We start from the raw sequence: 20,671 nt of genomic DNA, 5'->3' as shown, positions 1-20,671 counted from the left end.
GCCGACGACGATGGTGTCGCCGGCGCAAGGCCGACGAGCAACACGGCTAAGGCAACCGCCATTTCTGACATCCTAGCTACCTAGCCCTCGCCTCGTACGTTGTTCGGCTTGCTTACATGGCTAGCTGATCAATTTCTGTAGATCGTGTAACTAGTTGGAGAATTGTTACGGAAGATGCACGACAATCCTCTTCTCGGTAGCCCGATTTGGAAAAAAAAATGGGGCTCCTTGCTACCGTTGCATGTATGCAAGATGAGTACTAGCTAATTTCTTTTTCTTTTTTCTCATTTTGCGGACGCTTTTCTTTTTTCTCGTCACTTTAAATATTTTTTTCTCATAAACTATTTCTCCGATTTACGATTCGATAGTACCACTAGAAACACCAAACCCTACTCGCTCAACGGATTAAACAGTGAGATGAATGACATGCACCAATTTGCTGGCTAGGCTCGACGACGTACATGTGGGACGGCGGATGATGAACCAAAAAGCCACCGGTCGGTTGGTTGGTAAAGTGTAGCACCCGTATTTTATTTGCTTTTATTTAAAAATTTGTTATTTAAAAATGTGGAGTTAATTTGGTTCTTAATTGTTTTTGTGCCATTTAGATCTCAAATCCTCTCTTAGAATTGCCTTTAAAATTCCATGAAACCCTAGGTCAAAATTCAAATTCAAATCCTTTGAAATCTCCTCAAAATTCAATTCTATAAATCCTAGAGAAATTGTGAAAGCTCACTGTTCGAATTGGGCCTCCTTCTCTCTTTTCTCTCCCAGGCCCAACTCCCCTCCACCCCTTCCTCTCCTCTCCTCCCCGAACAGGCCGGCCCAACTCGGCCCAGTACTGTTCTTCTCCTACCTTGAGCCAGCCACGTGCACGCACACAAGGTGTTCGATGGAATGTTTCACCCGGACGCCGAGTCGTGCCGAGCTGTGTATTGCACCGAGCCACTCTCCCGTGCGCTGCGCGTCGTGCCAACACCCGCGCCGCACCTTCCCCCGCACCAAACCGACGCCCGCGCCGCGCCAAAGCCGCGTCGCGCCAAGCCCGACCTCGCTATGGTTTCTCTCCGGGAGACACGGAGCCACGCCACCCCTCGTCATCCCCTGTCCCGTCGCCGTCCATCCGATGTCGCGGGCATCACCTCGCCGTCCCGTCGCCCGTCGTGTCGACGCCAACGGATAACGGCCGCCACCTCACCCTCCATCACCCCTAGCCATAGGCCGAGTCACCCTCGGTCTACCCTTATCCGTTCCCTTTGCTTCGTGAGGAAGGAGCTTAGCCTCCGAGCTGCGTCTCTCTCTCTCTCTCTCGTCGAGTTGCCACCGCCGCATGCGTCATCCTTAGTCCCATCGTCGTCCATCCGTTGTCGCAGGCGTCACCTCGCGTCGCCTCGCCGTCCTATCCCGGACATCCGCGGACGCGCGTCCCTCCGCCGTCGCCTCGTCGTCTTGTCGCCGTCTCCTCCCGGGAAGCCGCCGAGCCGCGTCCCTCCCTCTCTCTCGCGTCGAGTCGCCACCGTCGCTCGCATCACCCCTCTCTAGCCCTACCGCCCCAAATCCCGGCCATAGCCGTCGTCGGCCGTGCGTCACCCACGTCTCGCCGCCGTTCCCGCTCTCCGCGCGTCACTTCGTGTCGCGTCGCCGTCGTTTCGCCGTCGCATTGCCACCGGTGCATGACGCAATGTCGTCGCATCGCCGTCCCGTCCTCCCAGGAATCCCGCCCTAGTTGCTAGCCGTCTACGCCCGGAGCTCCGCGCCTAGACTGCCAGATCGACACCGCGTCGCCCGCCTATAAAAGGGAAGCAGCCCGAGCTCCTTCTTCCCACACCATCTCTTGCCATCTCTCTCTCCTCTTTTCTCTCTCGTTTTGCTCTCTGTACCGCCGCTCAAGCCGCTGCGCCGCGCCTCCTAGCGCCTCCGTCGCCGCCGGAGCACCGCCCGAGGTCACCGCCGCCTCCCCTGGCCACCGGCCGCGGAGCCACGCCCCGCCGCCGCGGTACCTTGCCGCCCCAAGCCGAGCAAAGCGAGAGCAGGAAGAAGAAGCCGAGCCGAGCCGAGCCTTCCAGCGCCGCCGTCGCCGGCGGAGCCTCGCCGGAGTCTGCCGCCACCGCCCTTGGCCGCCAGACGCCTCGCCGCGTCCCGCCGCCACGGCGCGTCGTCGAGCTGCACCCGGGCCGAGTCGAGCAGGCGAGAGGAGGAAGAAGACCTCCTCCAAGCCACTGACAGCCGGGCCCCACTAGTCTCTTTCCTCCATCTCCCACTGACAAGCCGGGCCCCATGCCTTTCCTCCTCCAGTCAACCGCTGACAGGTGGGCCCCCACTCTTGCCGTCGACTCTGAAGGAATATTCCAACGGAATATTCCATCGCTGTTTACAAAATATAAATTCCAGAAAATCCTTTATCCTTTGAAAATTCACAGTAAATCAACCGTAACTCCGATTGACTCCGTTCAAGTTCCTATTTTTTTTCTAAAATTGATATCTACACAGTGGCACTATTGTTTATCTGGTTTGAGCTTGTTTTATTGCCTTTTATTTATTAGCTTTGTTTTCGCATTAAGAACCGAGTTCGAGGAAGCTCCGGACGCCGCTTTCGAAGGAGAAGACCCGCACCCTGTGCAAGGCAAACCCCTTTGATCACATTGCCCCTATATTTTCAATGATATGTTGTTTGCAAAGATGCATTGTTTAGTTCACACAATTAACATGTTTAGGCCTCGGATTGTTTATACAACCGACGGACCAACCTGGTAGTCGCACTTATATTTCATAGGTTGATGTTTCCATACCTTTGATAGCTCCACAAATATTTGCACCGGTATCGTTACACGATTACCGAGGTAGTTTCGCTTAACCATGCTTACGTTGTTGCCGTGTGGGAAACTTGGGTTATTCCAAATTACTTGCTTAAAAATCCGGTACGTTGTACCGAGGTGTTGTGAAATAAAAAGTGTTGTGAAAGTGGTGATGATGCGGAGTCATTCCTTTGTGGTTTGGCTACGTATTTGTCGTTAAGGACCGATTCCTTTGGGAAATCTATCCAAACATGTTACAGTGCGACCACACGGGTGTTATGGGATGCCTCTGGCTAAGTAAATTGTTATCACATGGGAGTTGGTGTGCCAATGGTTGTGGAATGTCGAGGATGAGGAGACGAAGTGTTACACATTTATTGCCCATCATGGGTGTCTTTTTGCCTCTATTGTGGCATGGTACCAGTAGGAGTAGGAAGCATCCTCGGTATTTCCTGAGTGGATGACGGCTGTCTTTGCCTGATACTCAGCTATGGATCTTAGCCCAACTAGGTGGCATGCGATTTTCATGGGTTAGCTTTGGAAAAGGCCTTATCACGAACTTCCGGTACCGGCCAGTACCGGTGTAAGTTTCGTGTCGTGTGGGTAAAGCGTGCAACCTCTACAGAGATTAATGAACTGTTCGAACAGCCGTGCCCACGGTCAAGGGCGAGTGTAAGGTGTTTCTCATAGCGTAGATTTGTTTGACAAAGGTTTTGTGGAAAAGTGGTTACTGAAAAGGGATGTTACCAGAGTCTGCCTATGTGGCAGACGACTAACCTTTGTGGTTAGGAACGGGTCTGTGTGACCTGGGGTGTCGTCCGACACCGAGGTATTGTTATGGCCATGATGGCGTTGATGTGCTGGGATAACCAGGAGATTTGTGTGGATTAGTGTTGTAGTGAAAGTGAAAAGGAACTAATACAGGAGATAAAATATTTGTTGTTCGTTAATCGTGACAAGTTGTTGCAAAGCAACTTGTGGAATGGGTTGAGGCATGAGCCTCCTCCCGACAACTAAAACTTGACTCACTCACTAGGAGTTTTGTGAAATAAATCATTTTGCCAAAATGGCAGCCTTCGCAAATAAAACCGTAGCCTCCTTGTTAAACCGTCATGTCATTCTTTTCCCCGGCTTACTGAGTACGTTAAGTACTCACCCTTGCCCCTTATAATAATATATAGAGTTTGAAGATGAAGATGTCGACCCAACCGCCGAGGAGTATCTCTAGGAGCAAGCCGAGTATGAAGACTTTTAGATGTTTCGTGCCTAGCCCCAAGCCTCGCCTGTGGAATAAGTTAGTTGCCTAGGTTCTTTGCCTAGTGCGTAGTCGCTTAGTTCTCCGCGTTGTTCGCTTCTACGCCGTCACTTTTATGTTTTTCTGTGCTGTTGTGTTGCTCATCTATGGGCCTGTCCATGATAGCAACATTTGTAAGGACTACTACCCAGTGATATAATAAAGCAGTTTACTTTGATTCCACATTTATTCTGTGTGTACCAGCTAGTGTATCCTGGGACTGGTACTATATCACAGGTAATGCATAACACCCCGGTGTGAGTTAGCTGTGTTTATGGCTAACGAATGTCGGGGCGTTACATAAAGAAAGTAGCTGCTTGCAAAGGACAGCCTCGGCGAGAGCTCCGGCGTGTGTCGTATAGATAGAGATAGATAACAACGACCCAAGTCGTCGTCATCAATGGCGGCAGCGGCGGATACAGTTTTTCATCTCGTTCACACTATAACCACAACACTGAAGCGTCCCTGTCGTCGCCGGCACGACGAGGTGAGAGCGGTGTGGACGCAGAGCGATGTTACTGCAGACGGTGCGGCGCGCTGCTGCAGCGGCGCCAAAAGTAACTAGGCAACTCGGCTCGGCATGAATGAGGTCACGGCCTGCATGTGGCGCTAGCTGCCGGCAATTTAACTGTTTACCATTTTTAGATTTGGCAATTATCCAAATACCTCCCTTAGATTCGCGCTTAATAATTTGCCACTAGAGAAAGATGATTTCTTAACTATTTGCCACTTTTGTCCATGTGACGTGCCATCGTGGTATGCCCACGTGAAAAGCAACGTGGACTCCACCCGTCAGCCCCTCCCCTCTCCTTCTTCTCCCTCTCCGGCCTCCAACGAGGTGAACTCGCGCATGTGGAGCGGGATGAGCGCGGGCGGGTCGAGGTGGCCGTAGACGGGCGGCTGGTCGGGGCTGTCGACGACGACGGCGTACGCCATGGGCGCGAACGGCAGCAGCGAGGAGGCCGTGTCGGGCACCCCCGACGCCCGGTCCATCCCCTCGACGGGGCGGGCGGGGGCGCTCTGCCGGGGAGGACGAGGCGCTTGGACAGCTTGAGGCCGTCCTCCACTGCGCGCGCGAAGTCCTCATCCATCGTAGCCATCGTCCTTCGCCTGGCCGGAGGAGGAAAGGAGGTGAAGGAGGGGAGGGCGAGGCGTCTCCGTCAAGCCTCCTCCTCAAGACCCGCGCCGTCGACGCCCACTGACCTTGTGCCGGCACCACACCCGTCGGCTCGACGACCGCTCGCTCCGCTTCCGTCAGCTCCGTGCCGGCCCTGCGCCACCCGCTGGCTCTGCACCTGTTGGCTCCGCGGCCGCTGGCCCCATGCCCGTCGGCTTGGTGAGTGGAACCTCTTTATATTTTGTTCTAGCTCCGTCCCTTGCGCGAAAGGACACAGATACACGATGTGAGCTCATCGAGTGGGCAGTGCCATACTAGCCAAGGTGCTTCTTGCCGTACGCCAGAGATCGAGGAGGTGGCAGCGGCAGCGCGCGTGCGACCGCCAGAGACGAAGGGCGGAAGCACGGAGGAGCCGCCAGGATGCGGGGCGAGGCAGAGGCGTGGCATATGAGTCGGCGGACGTGGCGAGGTGGTTCGGAGAAGAAAACTCCGAACCCCTCGGGATCTCGTGCGGACCGTTGTGCAACTCAGAGCCTCAGATCACGTTGCAGTGTTGCATGGGTAGCTCACCTCGGCAGGAATGCAGGATTGGCGTTTCAGAAGGAAAAAAAAAAGCAGGAATGCAGGATCGATCCTAACTGAAAATCATCGTGTCAATGATCGAGGTTCGGAGTTGAAAACAACGGCCCACTGTCAGATTGAACACTCAACTCATGATCAATAGCACCAATTTGGGTGGACTGTACTGTAATGTACTCCCTCCGTCTCTAAATATTTAATATCATTGACTTTTTTATATATGTTTGACCGTTCGTTTTATTCAAAAACTTTTATAATATAAATATTATTAAAAACTTGAGTAGTAATATATTTAATAATAAATTAAATGATAGAAAAAAATTAATAATTACTTAAAAGACGAACACGCATATGCTGCGTTGTTGTATCCGCGTTGACCGATCGATCAGGTAGGTGCGGACTGGACTGGATGGTTGACCGTTTCTACCGATCATCACTGCCGGCATTGCGTCCCCGGAAATCTGTTTCTGCCGATCACAGCGCCGTCGCACAAGTTATCGCTGGAACCAACATCGCTAACTATTACAATTGAAGTGTCGACAGCTTGGTAGAAGATACTCCCTGTCATTTTAATTTTTTTTAAGTTAACTTTTTTTAATTTTAATTAAATTTATAGAAATATATAGCAATATTTTCAACACAAAACAAATGTATTATCAAAATACATTAAATATTAGTTTTAGCGAAAGTAATTTGGCGTAATTTGGCGTTGTAAATGTTACTAAACTTTACTATAAAATTGGTCAACTTAAATAAGTTTGACTAGTAAAAAAAATCAAAATGATTTATAAAGTGAAACATAGCGAGTATTAAGCAGATGATGTTTAGTAGCCCGAAAACATAGTTAGTTCAGTATCATAACTGAATACAATACAAAGGATATCTTGACCTTTACTTGGATGAAATCAAACAGAAAAAAATACACATTCAGATGAAGAACAATAAAAATAAGATGTTACATTTAGCTATGAAATACTACATGCATATCATACATGGATAAATAAAAAAAAACCCATGGAGACCTTGTACATTGGGGACAACACGAGCCTTCTATATTGATCCAAACTCACACAAGAAAAATGGAAAAACTGCTACCGGGGGTACCTCGATGATAACAAGTACTCTTCTTCAAGACTATATTGCCTAGTTGTCTCCAAGTTTGTACCCTCACTTATTGCATGGTTCCATGAGACGTGAAGCTCCTTAGATTTCTTTGTGCTCACACTATGCAGTACTTCTTGCCGAATGCTCTCGAGTGTCATTTCCACCTGTCTCATAGTCGGTCGCTCTTCTGCTTTCAACTTGGCACATGCCACAGCTAATGTGGCTACATCATTAACTTCCTTTGTTCCCTCCTCTATAACCTGCGCATCAAGTATGTCACCCAAGTTGCCCTGTGCATGTAGGGTACTGAAATGTGCAACAAGGCTCTCATCCTCAGCCGATCTGTATGAATATGGTTTTTTCCTAGTAAGCAACTCCATTAAAACAACGCCGAAGCTATAAATATCACTCTTATCTGTGAGACGTCCTGTGTAGTAATATATGGGGTCTAGGTATCCTAGTGTTCCTTGAATAGCAGTTGTAACCCCATTTTGTTCAGTTGGGATGCACCTTGAAGCTCCAAAGTCTGAGACTTTTGCTGTTAGTGAGCCATCCAATAGGATATTATGGGACTTGATATCCCTATGGATTATAGGAAATGACACGGCAGAGTGAAGGTAAGTGAGGGATCTAGCTGTTTCAGTAGCAATTCTGAGCCTATCTTCCCATGGCAACGATGTTGGTCCTTCAACATGAAGATGATGATAAAGTGTACCATTTGATATGAATTCATAAACCAACAATGGCACTTCGGTCTCAAGACAACATCCAAAAAGTTTCACCACATTACGGTGGTTGATTTATGATAGAATGGCTACCTCGTTTATGAACTCATCAATCTCCCTTTGGACTGTCACATTTGATTTCTTGATTGCGACAACATGAAGGTTTGAGAGAATACCTTTGTATACGGTGCCATGTCCTCCTCCTCCAAGCTCACGCGATTCGTCAAAGTTGTTTGTGGCCTTTTCTAGTTCTGCCAAGGGGATGATCATTCTTTCCGCAATGTCGGCCTTTTGAGATACCAATTGTTGCAACAAATGGCCACGGTTCTGTTTGAAGAACTTCTGTCTCAGTGTTCTTGCTCTCCGTTGTTTAATCCTACGTGTTAAAAAGACAGCACCAAGTGCCAGGATAAAAAGGCCGGCACCACTACCAATTCCAACTCCAATTGTTAAACCTAGGAGCACAATAGGAAAATGAAGTTCTCATTAGAGTTAATGACATTTAACCTGTAGATTAGAAGAACAGAGTTTGCATCTTTGTTTGGAAGAGAGAACAGTCACTAGTCACCTCTATAGCTAAAGCTTGGTAGATATATTGTAAGACGGAGGAGGTAGCTATATATACAATAATCTCTGAATAAATTCGAAAATGGCGAGCAGATTTAATTTAGCTACCTAGATTGGATTTGGTGCAGCCATTTGGAATGGTGGCGTTACCACGGGCACCGTGCGGGCACCTGCACAAGAAGGCTCCCGGCGTGTTGGTGCACTCGCCGAAGCAGCCGTTCTCCTTCGCCCGCTCGCACTCGTTGATGTCTTGGCATCCGCCGGCGACGTACGGGTTCCCGTCGTACCCCTTGTCACAACGGCAGACGTAACCGCTTCGGTAGTTGTCGGCGATGTTGCGGCAGAAGCTGTTGCTGCTTATGCACGCGCTCTTCCTGCCCGAGGCGGCCGTGGGGCAGGACCAGTTATTGGCAGCCTGTTTGTTCAGCCCGGCGTTGAGCGTGACATCCAGGCCGGTGGACGCCACCGCCCAATCCAGCACCACCGGAACCGGGTTCCGGCGCGAGGTGTCCGCCAACGACACGTTGAGCAGGTCGGCGGCGAGGCCGTCGAACCAGCCCAGCTCGGCGATGCGCACCGCTTCGGGCACCCTACCGCTGAACTCACGATCCCTGTCCAGGTTCGTCAATTCCACGCGGTAGGAGGGGCGGCCGATGGAGACCTGCTGCTGGCAGCAACCGATGCCCGCGCACTTGTTGCCTGGGCTTCTGAACACGCCACCCGTGTACATGTCGTTGATGGAGCAGAAGGAAGAGCAGCCGGAGATGACGTTCCCGCCGCTGCCGACAAGGGTTACCTGGATGTTGCACCCCGTGACGAGGAGCTGGTTCAGGGTCTCGTTCACGATGTACGGGCTCGCGACGACGCCGACCCACGTGCCGTTGCCGTCGATCTGCCCGTAGGTGATGTTCACGGCGCCGTCGATGTCGACGGCGCGCAGCGTGGAGTTGGCCAGCGAGATGTTGACGACTTGCAGTGTGCTGTTGCCGATCATCAGGCGCGGGGGATTGCTCGTGGTGTTGCAGGTGAGGCCGAATCCCTCGAGGGAGCACCCGTCGCGGATGCCAAACGGGAACGGCACGCTCACGTTGCCGCACCTGTCCGGGCAGCCCGCCGGCGGCCCTGAGCCCACCGCCACCTGCGCTTCCGCCGACCACATCAGCTGCAGCACCAGCACCAGCAGCGCCGCCGCCGTCGCCGGAAGCATCGTCATCGCTGGCACAATCGCTCCTTCTACACACCTACCCCATTTTCTTCTACGCCTACCACACTACTACCACATTTCATCGATCCATCAGAACGAAGATTTAAGTAGTACACTGATCGGGATGAGGTGGCTGTTCATATTACAGCCAAAAAAAAGACTTATCAAATTTTGGTAATGTTAAAATTTTGACAATTTAACAATATTGCTAAGTTTTGATAGGATTTATTATGAATTTATCAAAGTTTGATTAAAAAATTAAATGAACGCACATTTTTATCAACTTTATAAAAAATATATGGTTTAAAATGACATCAAACTAAACAACCCAAGATGTCATGTGGCAAATACAGTATATCACAACTTGACTGCTTGTTGTCTTGTGGGAATTATTTTTTCTGTCCAAGTTGGCCGCTTTGGCAACTACTCCTTTCACTTGATAAATCGAAAAAAAAAGGGGAACGTACCTACTAGCGCATGCGTGCATGGATCTCCGCGCTCGTTGACTGACCTGACCTGTTCGATGTGCTTGACCGTTTCAACGCCTAGGCCCATGTATTACATGACCAGGCCCAAGTTGAGGCCCATATGTTACACGAACTGGAGGCCCAACCAACTCCAGCACGTCCGGCGAAGGGGAAAGATAGAAAACCCCACAAATTCGAGGGGGCTGGACACAAAAATCCATTGAACCCCACACGCCAGCCTCCCGATCCGACACCAAAGGAGAGAGCCGCCTCGCCTTCGTCTTCGTCTTCCCCCCGCCGCGCTCGTGCCCTCGCCTCGCCTCGCCTCGCCGAAACCCTAACCCTAGAATCGTCGATCGCCCGCGAGAGAGGAGGGGGAGGGGGACGAGGGGGAACCGCGCGTGATGGGGAAGAAGAAGAAGCGCGTGGAGAAGGTGTTCTGCTACTACTGCGACCGCGAGTTCGACGACGAGAAGATCCTCGTGCAGCACCAGAAGGCCAAGCACTTCAAGTGCCACGTCTGCCACAAGAAGCTCTCCACCGCCGGCGGCATGGCCATCCACGTCCTCCAGGTCCACAAGGAGTCCGTCACCAAGTACGTCCCCCCCCCCCCCACTTTCCTCCCCATCCCCTCGATCTGCATCCGGTTCAATCCCGTAGCCCGGATTCGGCCAGCTAGATTTTTGGATGGCGTACTGCTGTTCTCTCCCAATTATGACGCTTTTCGCGATTGATTAGATCGATTTGTTCTAGTGCCGCAGTAGATCGAATACATGCTGCGCGTTTCTGAATCGCCGAATTTGGGGTTGAGAATTTGGGCTGGATCATCCGGACCATAAGCTAGATTTTATATTGCAATTTATTTCTTTTTTTCTTTTGAGATAAGATAGGTTGCTTGAGTTTTTCCTTTTTGTAAGATGCTATCGTTCGATGCATTCACTTTACTTCCTCTAGGCCGTCAAACCTTGTCTAGTTATTCCCCTCAGCTAGCAATATCTGAGTGGGAAATAAACGTTTTTCCTTTTTGTAAGATGCTATCGTTCGATGCATTCACTTTACTTCCTCTAGGCCGTCAAACCTTGTCTAGTTATTCCCCTCAGCTAGCAATATCTGAGTGGGAAATAAATGATACAACTGCCGTGTTTGCGTATTTGCGGTTTTAATGTTCTACCATGTTGTTGCTTACATGTATGTATATAACTATTTTGACCACAGGGTTCCCAATGCAAAGCCTGAGAGGGAATCAACAGAGATTGAGATCTTTGGGATGCAAGGGATTCCTCCAGATGTGTTGGCCGCCCACTATGGAGAAGGTACTGCTATTAAACACGGCGACACACATGCAAGTTTTTATTTATTTATTTGTTGAGACTAGGCTATAGTTAAGTGTCTACGGTGATTTAGCTGAAAAGATTTAATGCAGAGCTATTCATTTTCGTGCCACTCGTTGGGTTGGCATCTTGGTGGTGACAGATTGTGGTAGAAATTATAGTCCTGTCGTCCAAACAGCATGACAAATCTAAGCAAGAGAGAAATTTCATATTTGCAGATAAATTATTCATGTGTAGGAATTAAATATTCCAGTGAGTTTAACCAGCCATATATTTTCCTATAAGAACTTGTTAACTTTATTTAGTTCATGTTCTAAATGCAGAGGAAGACCCTTCATCGAAGGTAGCCAAAGTGGAAGTGCCATCGCTAAGGCCTCCTGTTATGCCCAATCCAGCGGGCATGGTATATCCTCCACGACCGGCCTATGGTGTAGCTCCACCTATGTATGTTATCTCTTTTTCTTCAGTATACTCGAAATGTTCATACTCATCCAATGATTGCAGGCTCATATTCTGTATACTTGTTTTGTAACATTTTTTAAAATAATTTTCACATTTGTTTGTAGGTATAACCCTGCACTGAATCCATTGATGGCCAGACCTCCAATCTGGCCTGCTCCACCTCCGCAACCTTGGTTTACACAACCAGTAGTTTCGGTTCCTCAAATGGCTTCTGGGCTTGCACCACAACAGCCACTATTTCCAATTCAAAACATGCCTGCTCCTATGACATCAGCACCTGCAAATTTACTTCAGACTTCGTTCCCTATGGCCCATGTTGGAGTACCTTCACCTGTTACCCCTCAGGTGTCACAACCTCTCTTTCCTGTCAGTACATCTGCTGGAAACGGTGCAGTAAGTTCTCCATATGTAGCATCTGTTGCACCTGGAAGCATCCCAACAAGCTCTCCATCAGTTGCTCCTGCAGGAGTAGGATATGCAGCTACTAACCAAGGTAAGAGCTGATTTTCCTTTCAACTTATGACCCTTCTATATAAGCAAATTGAGACTCTAGATTTTTATTATTTGTGATGGCAATTTCTGTAGAGGAAATTTAAGAGGATTTAGACAAATCAAGTCATGTTATTATGATCCTGTTTCCTATTAAGAGGAATACCAACAGCATTTGCTCTGATATTGAAAAGAAATACTTAATTCAGGAGAATGCACTGTATGTTGCCCTTATTATATATATATAAAATATATAAAACTCAACAGTGGTTGATATGGCATTTATAGATGATGTCGTTTATGCTTATTCTTTTGTTATGTATGTCCTTTATGTTTGTTCTTTTGTTCCTTTATCAATTCCTTGTGCATGCATCTGTTCCAGGTACAGGAGGTCCAGCGGCTGTACCTCCACCCGCTTCTAATAATAAAGCACCAGCCACCCAACCTGGTGCAAATGAAGTCTATCTGGTGTGGGATGATGAAGCAATGTCAATGGTATATTTTCCATCCTCTCTTTAGTTGTTATTCTCATTAGAGATCATTTGGTATATATGTTACATTACTAGATATGAGTTTGAGGGTTATCTCAAATATTTGTTGACTTGTGTAGGAGGAAAGAAGATTGTCGCTACCCAAGTATCAGGTGCATGATGAAACTAGCCAGGTAAGTTCTGATTTTTATAATTTTATATCTGTAATATTAATGATATGTGAAAAAAACCAAGTTGAAGTTCATGGGGATGCTCTGAACTGGAATATTGTGTAAGTGTTCATTCTAGGGTATAGAGTAAAGTAAAAATTTTAGGCACTTATGAATTGCATGATACGCCTTGTGTTCTAAAATTGGGTTTCCATCCCTTTAGTTTGTGCGTCAGAAATTTCATTTTGTTTCTGTTACAATTGGTCCTGTATTACCTTAGTATTGCATTCAATAACATTTGAAGACCATTCACTGTGCTTTGATTGCTTGTGCATAAAGAGTAAATACAGCATATCAGCTTGCTTTTGCACCAGCATGATGTGTCAAGTTCATGTCGACACATGTAGAGAAATTTGACACGCTGCAATTTGTAACCTCAGTATTTGGTATTATAAGTAATTCTTCTGAGCCCATTAGCGTGATATGGGAGTTAAGACGATTCTCTACCTTCAACCATCTTTCTCTAAATAAATCATATTGAGAGTTTATATCCAGTCCTTCGCTATTTCCCTATGTTTTCTGGCATCTCTTGTCTAGTGATGACAAATCCATCATATGCTTTCCACCTTCAAAATCTGTACTTTGCGTGCTGCTGATCAACTAAAAAAGGAATCTTGCGCATCTTTGATACTTCACTATGTTATTCTCATTAGGTAGAAGGCACAAATCCAGTCGTGTATGTGCTGAATGTTAGGGATACTTCACTAAGAACATACTTAATTGTGAACTTTGATAAGTGGGATGTTAAGTTTGTCAATTTTAGGCTTTTCCTGAACATTAGATATCAAGTTATCTAATGTGTGTGGGAATAGGAAATATTTTCCACTGGTAGTTGCACACTGAGATGTTTCCTATTATATTCTACCTTGCATTTTCATGGCATATCCTTGGTGATTTCTTGCTGATGTCGTGCACGTCAGGAGTTCCAAGTAGGTATTTACATTGTTCTACCTGCTAGTAAGTTTTTTACAATCTGACAAATCTCATGGTGCTAATTGACTTGAGGGTTATCGGCCAAGCCCTGGACAGTTCACAAATATGTATGTATTGATTTCAATTGAGCATCATTATTTTATTGATTACGATTCACCACATGCAAATATGGGTTTGTAACAAGAACTAGGTGGCTGAGCTTCTGCCAATACCGTAACATTTATTGTAACTTAATTTTGGTCGAGATTGTGCCAAGAATTTGGTTCCAGGTCAGCTTTCATTTTGGCCCGTGAGCCTGGTACTTATGTTCAAAGAGAAGAGATTAACTGCTTTTTTTTTTTGTTCTTAATCATGCCAATCATATCTAACACCGTCTCTCTTCTCCCACAATGTGTGAACAGATGAACTCAGTTGATGCAGCAATTGATCGAAGAATATCAGAAAGTCGGCTTGCTGGACGCATGGCCCTGTAAAACAAATTGAACACATGTCTCGTAAATTGCCCCTATGCAATTCACTGACATATTCGCCTATCTGGGCGAGCATAGGAGTAGCGCCTACAGTCGGTGATTCCCCGATTCCTGTTCTCCATTTGTTTAGCTAGTGACTGGAGGTACTGTGTGCAGTCAAAGGAATATGTTGTTCTGACTTGGAAAGCTTTGAATGTATCTTTCCACCCGAGTGAAGATGTTAGTCTAGAACCCATTTTCCCATTGTCGCCTGAAGAAAATGTGATTTGTTGTCAACTCTGGAAATCTCATCATGAATTAGCAGAATCAGTTTCAGAGGCATGATGTGTATTCATTAATTTGATGGCACATGAGCGCCTACTAATAATAATTTATTGGTATTGATGCTAAACAATGTCACATTGGGAAATCTCTGTGCTGCAGTGGTACTGATCTGATTATCCTCTACTTCAATCTTGCCGGTTAACTTATGCCTTTCAGAAGAATTTTAAAGCCCACCTATAGTGTTATTATGCCATTCACAAGAATGTTAAAGCATACCTGTGTTGATAAACATGGTTACATATTTTTGAATAGCGTGTAGGCCCCAAATGCTGGAGGTCTAATCTAATCTTTGAGTGTGTCCCAAGCAAATGTCATGAAAAGAGAAGGAAATAAAGAAAATAAAGGGCCAAAGAGGGCAATAGCGTCTCCGTTTATCTGGGCAGCAAGCAAGCATATGTGCCTAAACTGCAAAAGGAGAAAAGGATAGGCGAATCCAAAACATCAAAATCACCGGAATCCAATCATTTCCATGCATGCGCTTTTACAAACTAAACAAAAGCTCGCTCGACTCCTCACTCTTCTTTGATCACTGACGCTTCACTCTTTGGCGCACTGGATTCTCCTGTTTAGTGTGTGTAGCTTTTAGCTGGCCCCACTTTAATTTACCCTGGTTTGCAATGGCAGCTATAACAACAACCTCACACCTTGCTGCTGCAGCTGCTGCTGCCACTGAAATCCTCTTGCCATTTGCCAAAGCTTGTTCATGTATCCTGCCATGGAGGAGGGCAGCAGCTACCTGCGTCCGTTGCATTTCTTCTCCATCTTCGTTGCATTCGCTTCCTTCTCACAATGTGGTATGCTCCTAATTCCCCATGCTTCTTGCATCCCAATTCTTGTCTGTATTTTGTGGTGATTTAAATTTGGATCATGTTCATTGTTAAGCACAACCAAGGCTTAACTACGTCGTGTTCAGATACTCTGACCGTCAAAAGAATATATATCCTTCAGTAAGCTAGTCTAGTGCCACAAATTGTTTTCTTCTTTGACAGGTTTTTTTCTCAAGCATCAAATTCGTTTGACCCCTATAAGCTGACAATCAAATGATTTGTTGGTTGAACAGGAGCAAGAGTGTTAAGGCCAGATGAGCTACTACTCGATCACTACTACTACCACTCGTCGTCGTCTGATCCATACTACAGCACACCGATCCTTCCACCCTACGGCGACGCATTCTCACCGCCGAACCCTCCTCCCCCTCCTCCTCCGATGTCACCCAGCTGCCTCCTCCCTCCGATCATTCCGGCACCAACATTCACATACAGTTCTCCTCCACCGCCGCCACTCTACTACCCTCCACCGCCGGATATAAGCCCAAGCCCGCCACCGTCTGTTACACCATTGCCACCTGTAGTCTACCCGAGTCCACCGGAAGTCACACCTAGTCCACCGGAAATTGCACCGTATCCAAGCCCACCTGAAATTGTTCCTAGCCCACCAGAGATCACACCGTACCCAAGTCCACCTGAAATCGTTCCTAGCCCGCCGGAGATCACGCCATATCCAAGTCCACCTGAAGTTGTTCCTGGCCCACCGGAGATCAACCCGTATCCAAGCCCGCCTGAGATTGTTCCTAGCCCACCAGAAATCACGCCATATCCTAGTCCACCTGAGATTGTTCCTAGCCCACCAGAGATCACGCCATATCCAAGTCCACCCGAAATTGTGCCAAGCCCACCTGAAATCGCACCTAGTCCACCGATCGTTACACCGATGCCACCCATAATCTACCCAAGCCCACCGGAAGTCACACCCAGCCCGCCAGAAATCACACCTTATCCAAGCCCACCGGAAGTCACACCAGGCCCGCCAGAAATCACACCTTATCCAAGCCCACCCGAAATCACACCTAGCCCGCCAGAGATCACGCCGTATCCAAGCCCACCTGAAGTTGTACCTAGCCCACCAAAGATCACCCCATATCCAAGCCCGCCGGAAGTCACACCTAGCCCACCTGAGATCACCCCATATCCAAGCCCACCTGACATCGTCCCCAGCCCGCCAAGCTATGAGCCTAGCCCACCTAGCTATGAACCTAGCCCACCGGAGTACGCGCCAGAACCACCGGTGTACGCGCCGTATCCACCGGGGATCTTCCCGAGTCCACCGGAGTACTCGCCGGAGCCGCCGTCATACGTGCCAAGCCCACCGCAGTACGCGCCGCAGCCGCCGTCATACGTGCCAAGCCCACCGGAGTACGCGCCGGAGCCGCCGGTGTACGCGCCGTATCCACCGGGGATCACACCGAGCCCGCCGGAGTACGCGCCGGAGCCACCGCCGGGCCCGCCCGGCGGTGGTGGCGGGTACCTGCCGCCGGTGGTGTTCCCGCCGCCGTACGCGTCGCGGGGGCCGCCGGGGAGGCGCGCGGTGTGGTGCGTGGCGAAGCCGTCGGTGCCGGAGGGGATAATCCAGCCGGCGATGGACTACGCGTGCGGCTCCGGCGCCGACTGCGACTCCATCCAGCCGTCGGGGCCGTGCTTCCGGCCGGACACCATGATCGCCCACGCCTCCTACGCCTTCAACAGCTACTGGCAGCGCGCCAAGTCCAACGGCGCCACCTGCGACTTTGGCGGCACCGCCATGCTCATCACCAAGGATCCAAGTAAGCTTCTTCTTCTTCTTCTTCTTCTTCACGCAATCCAGTACAAAATGAACTTCTTCAGATTGTTCAGAGTTCAGACTTTCAGTGACCAAATGGTGCAGCAATTATCTAGTTAACAGCCTGTAACTAATGTGACCTTTTCTTTTCTGTAATTTGATTTTGTTTACAGGTTATGGTGGCTGCCATTACAGTACGATGTGATCAGATCACACCAAGAAATGCGGGGTTTTGGATGTTGGACAGGAACCTCTGAAAGTTTCAGGCTTCAGAGGTACTTTGTTCTGATGTTGCTAAGGGTGTTTATTGCAGTTGATCACTGATTTTGTATAGAGTAAAAGGGCTCAATCAATCCTATTTAGAGAGATTCTTCTAACTTTTCTTTTTGGGCACTTCTTATTGTTTTGTATTGTTCTGAATAAGGTTATGTAATTTGCCATCTTAGTAAATTATCATAAAGGCAATCGAGGTAACATCTGATGAAAGTACAGGTAACTGCACAACAGTGATCACTGAAAAACCATCGACTGTATGGGCAACATTTTTCAGTGCCAGATGGTAATGTTTATTCTGGCACATAGCACACTTTCTCAAGCCTTATCTGCAGCGTAAGATTTACATCCATGCGCGCATAAATCGACCTATTACTAACCTCTGAACGGTTGCCACTGTGCCCTCCTTGCTCATGCTGGAACTTCATCTGAAGAAGGGAATGACTCAAGAACATAAACTGGATCGCCGACCTTGATGATCCTTCCTTCATCTTTTGCCGACAGAGATTCCTTGCAGACTAAATTTTGCCCAAAATAGACCTACAGAAACAGAAGGCGATGAATATGGTCAGTTCTTATGTACTTAAACTACTCTCAGCTTCTCATAGTCTCAAGTCTCCCTAGGATAAATCCGTGACAGTTTAATGACAATTACCCGGCGTTTATTTTTGTGGCTCGGCCGCAACACTTCATCAGACCGGAGTGCTTGTAGAGCTTCCGTTGGTTCCTCACCAGGAATCCCATTATCTTGATTAATAGTAGGCACCTGAAGTAGAGTACACAAAAACTAAGGCAAGAGTATAGCTACACTAGCTGTCTAGCTTGGCAGTTCAAGAAGTGCAAAGCATACAGACAAACTCTGATGGTTTAACTCTCTAGCAATTTTACATAATTTTTTTTTATAAATAACTGTTGTCTGAATGACTCCAGAATCATCCCTTAGTTTGTCGGTGCTAACTTCATTGCAAAGTTAAACATGGCAGATCTGGAGTCTATGAAAAAGCAAACTACACACTTTATGCTCATGCAGAGAACAACTGAAATATCAATTACATAAATTAACTGACAGTATAGTCGTTAATAGATCATACAGAGAACAACTGAAATATTCTAAGAGGCAGAACAACTCATTTTTTTTCCAATCTTCCATCATGCTGCTTCCAGACAGGAACCAGTACTTTAAAGCCACCAAAGTGCACAACACTAGAGCTGACAGTTTTACCTTGCAACGATCACATAACTTGACACCTAAAAATGTCAGTTTCCCTATCTTTATGGTCTTCCACAGATCCTCCGAGTATGGATGACATCCATCAACTATAATACTGGCCAAAAGAAAGCATTTGCAAAGAAAGGCATTATTACAGAATGACAGGTAGATTTATGCAAGTAGGTATATAGCAAAACAATCCAAGAAATAAGCTGTGAAAAAATGGCCATACTTTGGTCTGAAGCGATTCATTGGTACAGGTTCTTTAAGGATACTGTTTAGTGCATCCACTGAGCCCTATAGTTTGATATGAACTGTCAAGTGTCAACTAGTTACAGTATTGTGTTTAGAAGAAAAAAAGAACTTTTGTACAGCATAGAAGGCCTTTCTCCAGAAACCACAGAACAGCTTAATCATACCTGGGAGGCCAGCAGGAATGGGAAGTCGTCAGCAAACAGAACTTTGTAACCTTGAGCATAGTCAGGATTGGTCTCTCTAATTTCTGATGCTGTTGAAAATATCACAAAGAGATATATATTTCATAAGCAAAGCAGATCCTTTTTAAGTCAAAATAGAACTTTGTAACCTTGAGCATAGTCAGGATTGGTCTGCCTAATTTCTTGAAATGTATACCTTCATTAAACCGTACGAGTCGAGTCGGCTTCCCAAAGTAACTGGAAAACCATTCGGCCGCCTCATCTCCTTCATCATACGCAGAACCAGACCACTCCCAGATAGAGACATCATCAACTGTGGCACGTTTCGCGCCAAGAGGGATCTTCAGTGGATCCAATCCGGGTGCTCTGATAACTGCAATTAGCAATGCCTCAGATAAAAATGATATCCTTAGCACACCCACTCGAACATGAAAGAAAAATGGCATGACATTGTGTGATTGAGCATCCTGCCAAGAACATTTTAGAACCAAGAAAACTTCTGCAGAGGTAACTGGCTTATTTTAGCAAAGAAAGCAAAAAAAAAAAGAAGAAGAAATAGAATTAGTAAATCTTATTGATTGGCAGTCAACCTATCATGCTGACACAAAAGATAAATCAAAGTAGCACCACTGCACTTTACAACCTCCCCTTTTCACATCAATGCAGTATGCAACCCATTTTTTTTTCACACAATCCTATAGCAATTAATCAATTGTATTCCATGTTAACAAATCAATCAAGTTCACATTATAATTGTACATACTACATAGAGGTACAACATACATGGATTGTAAACAGATGATGAAATTGGGAAATACCCATGTGAGAATCAGGCGTTGGCTGCCACTCAGTGAACGCCTCTTGCGGCATCTCCACCTCAATCAGCGCGAGCTTGGGCTCCACTCGCTGGGTGAAGGCTCTCCCTGCGGAGTTCATCACCAGCCACGGTCGATCCCACCTCAACCCTGCCCATCCAAGCTCATCATCAAATAAATCGAGGAAAATTCCCAAATTTCAAGAAAGGGGAGTAAGCAGAGCAGAGAAGCACCGGTGGAGGTGATGGCGGCCTGGGGCACGGAGATGCCCCTGCATGATTTGATGGGGTACACGACGATTGACTTCACCGTCGCCGCCGCCGCCGGCTCCGGCTCCGGCGGCGCCTCGCCGCTGCCGCCTGCCTTATCCATGGCTAATGGCTTGCTGATGATGCCAAGCCTCCTGCCATGCAGTGGCACCACGATTTTTTAAAATCATGTCCAATTTTTGCATTTTATTAGTCGGATTGGTTCTTGAAATTACAATACTGACCCCTATCTCTATGATTTGTAGTACTAGTATATAGGAGTATGTGAAATTTTACGACACGTGTCCAGGATTCTTGGAATTATGCAACTTTAGTGTAAGCTACTGTAGTAAAATCTGAACTTTACTGTGCACAAAGTGAATACTTCCTCCAGCATGGGATGGGCATATGAAACTGACTGTTCTTGTGATTCTCTACATTCTCTGAAAGTTTTAGGCTTCAGAGGTACAGGCCGTTATGATGTTGCTAAGGGAGTTTATTGCAGTTGATCACTGATTTTCTATTAGAGTAA

The 20,671-nt window shown here is 47.3% G+C and overlaps 4 protein-coding genes across 6 annotated transcripts; 2 read left to right on the top strand and 2 right to left on the bottom strand.

The window, feature by feature from the left end:
- Positions 1-6,608: 6,608 nt before the first annotated feature.
- On the bottom strand, positions 6,609-9,466 carry LOC9267048 (wall-associated receptor kinase 2). The gene is made up of 2 exons (XM_015795860.3): positions 8,290-9,466; positions 6,609-8,069 (listed from the first exon to the last, which is right to left on the bottom strand). Exons 1-2 carry the CDS (start codon positions 9,392-9,394, stop codon positions 7,690-7,692), a joined length of 1,485 nt encoding a protein of 494 aa, XP_015651346.1. The 5' UTR covers positions 9,395-9,466; the 3' UTR covers positions 6,609-7,689.
- A 630-nt stretch (positions 9,467-10,096) lies between these two features.
- Positions 10,097-14,628, top strand: LOC4347855 (protein SUPPRESSOR OF FRI 4). Of its 3 annotated transcripts, none has more exons than XR_010734858.1 (7): positions 10,097-10,447; positions 11,068-11,165; positions 11,507-11,627; positions 11,750-12,138; positions 12,517-12,629; positions 12,745-14,036; positions 14,169-14,628. XR_010734858.1 is itself a non-coding variant. In XM_015756342.3 (7 exons), exons 1-7 carry the CDS (start codon positions 10,257-10,259, stop codon positions 14,238-14,240), a joined length of 1,038 nt encoding a protein of 345 aa, XP_015611828.1. In that variant the 5' UTR covers positions 10,097-10,256; the 3' UTR covers positions 14,241-14,628. The 3 variants fall into 3 exon arrangements, 2 of the variants coding, with proteins under 2 accessions (XP_015611828.1, XP_015611826.1); XM_015756342.3 differs by having other exon boundaries at positions 12,745-12,798; XM_015756340.3 differs by having other exon boundaries at positions 12,745-14,628.
- Positions 14,629-15,204: 576 nt separating this feature from the next.
- On the top strand, positions 15,205-17,751 carry LOC107276553 (extensin-1). The gene is made up of 3 exons (XM_015756339.3): positions 15,205-15,355; positions 15,622-17,160; positions 17,330-17,751. Exons 1-3 carry the CDS (start codon positions 15,265-15,267, stop codon positions 17,359-17,361), a joined length of 1,662 nt encoding a protein of 553 aa, XP_015611825.1. The 5' UTR covers positions 15,205-15,264; the 3' UTR covers positions 17,362-17,751.
- LOC4347854 (uncharacterized) lies at positions 17,635-20,314 on the bottom strand. The gene is made up of 8 exons (XM_015756344.3): positions 20,125-20,314; positions 19,895-20,041; positions 19,273-19,449; positions 19,059-19,147; positions 18,872-18,936; positions 18,652-18,754; positions 18,085-18,195; positions 17,635-17,969 (listed from the first exon to the last, which is right to left on the bottom strand). Exons 1-8 carry the CDS (start codon positions 20,261-20,263, stop codon positions 17,841-17,843), a joined length of 960 nt encoding a protein of 319 aa, XP_015611830.1. The 5' UTR covers positions 20,264-20,314; the 3' UTR covers positions 17,635-17,840.
- Between the last annotated feature and the right edge of the window lie 357 nt (positions 20,315-20,671).

This window comes from Oryza sativa, chromosome 9 (genome assembly GCF_034140825.1).
Source record: "Oryza sativa Japonica Group chromosome 9, ASM3414082v1".
In the NCBI taxonomy this organism is placed as follows: Eukaryota; Viridiplantae; Streptophyta; class Magnoliopsida; order Poales; family Poaceae; genus Oryza; species Oryza sativa.
This window is presented reverse-complemented; position numbering and strand designations above follow the sequence as displayed.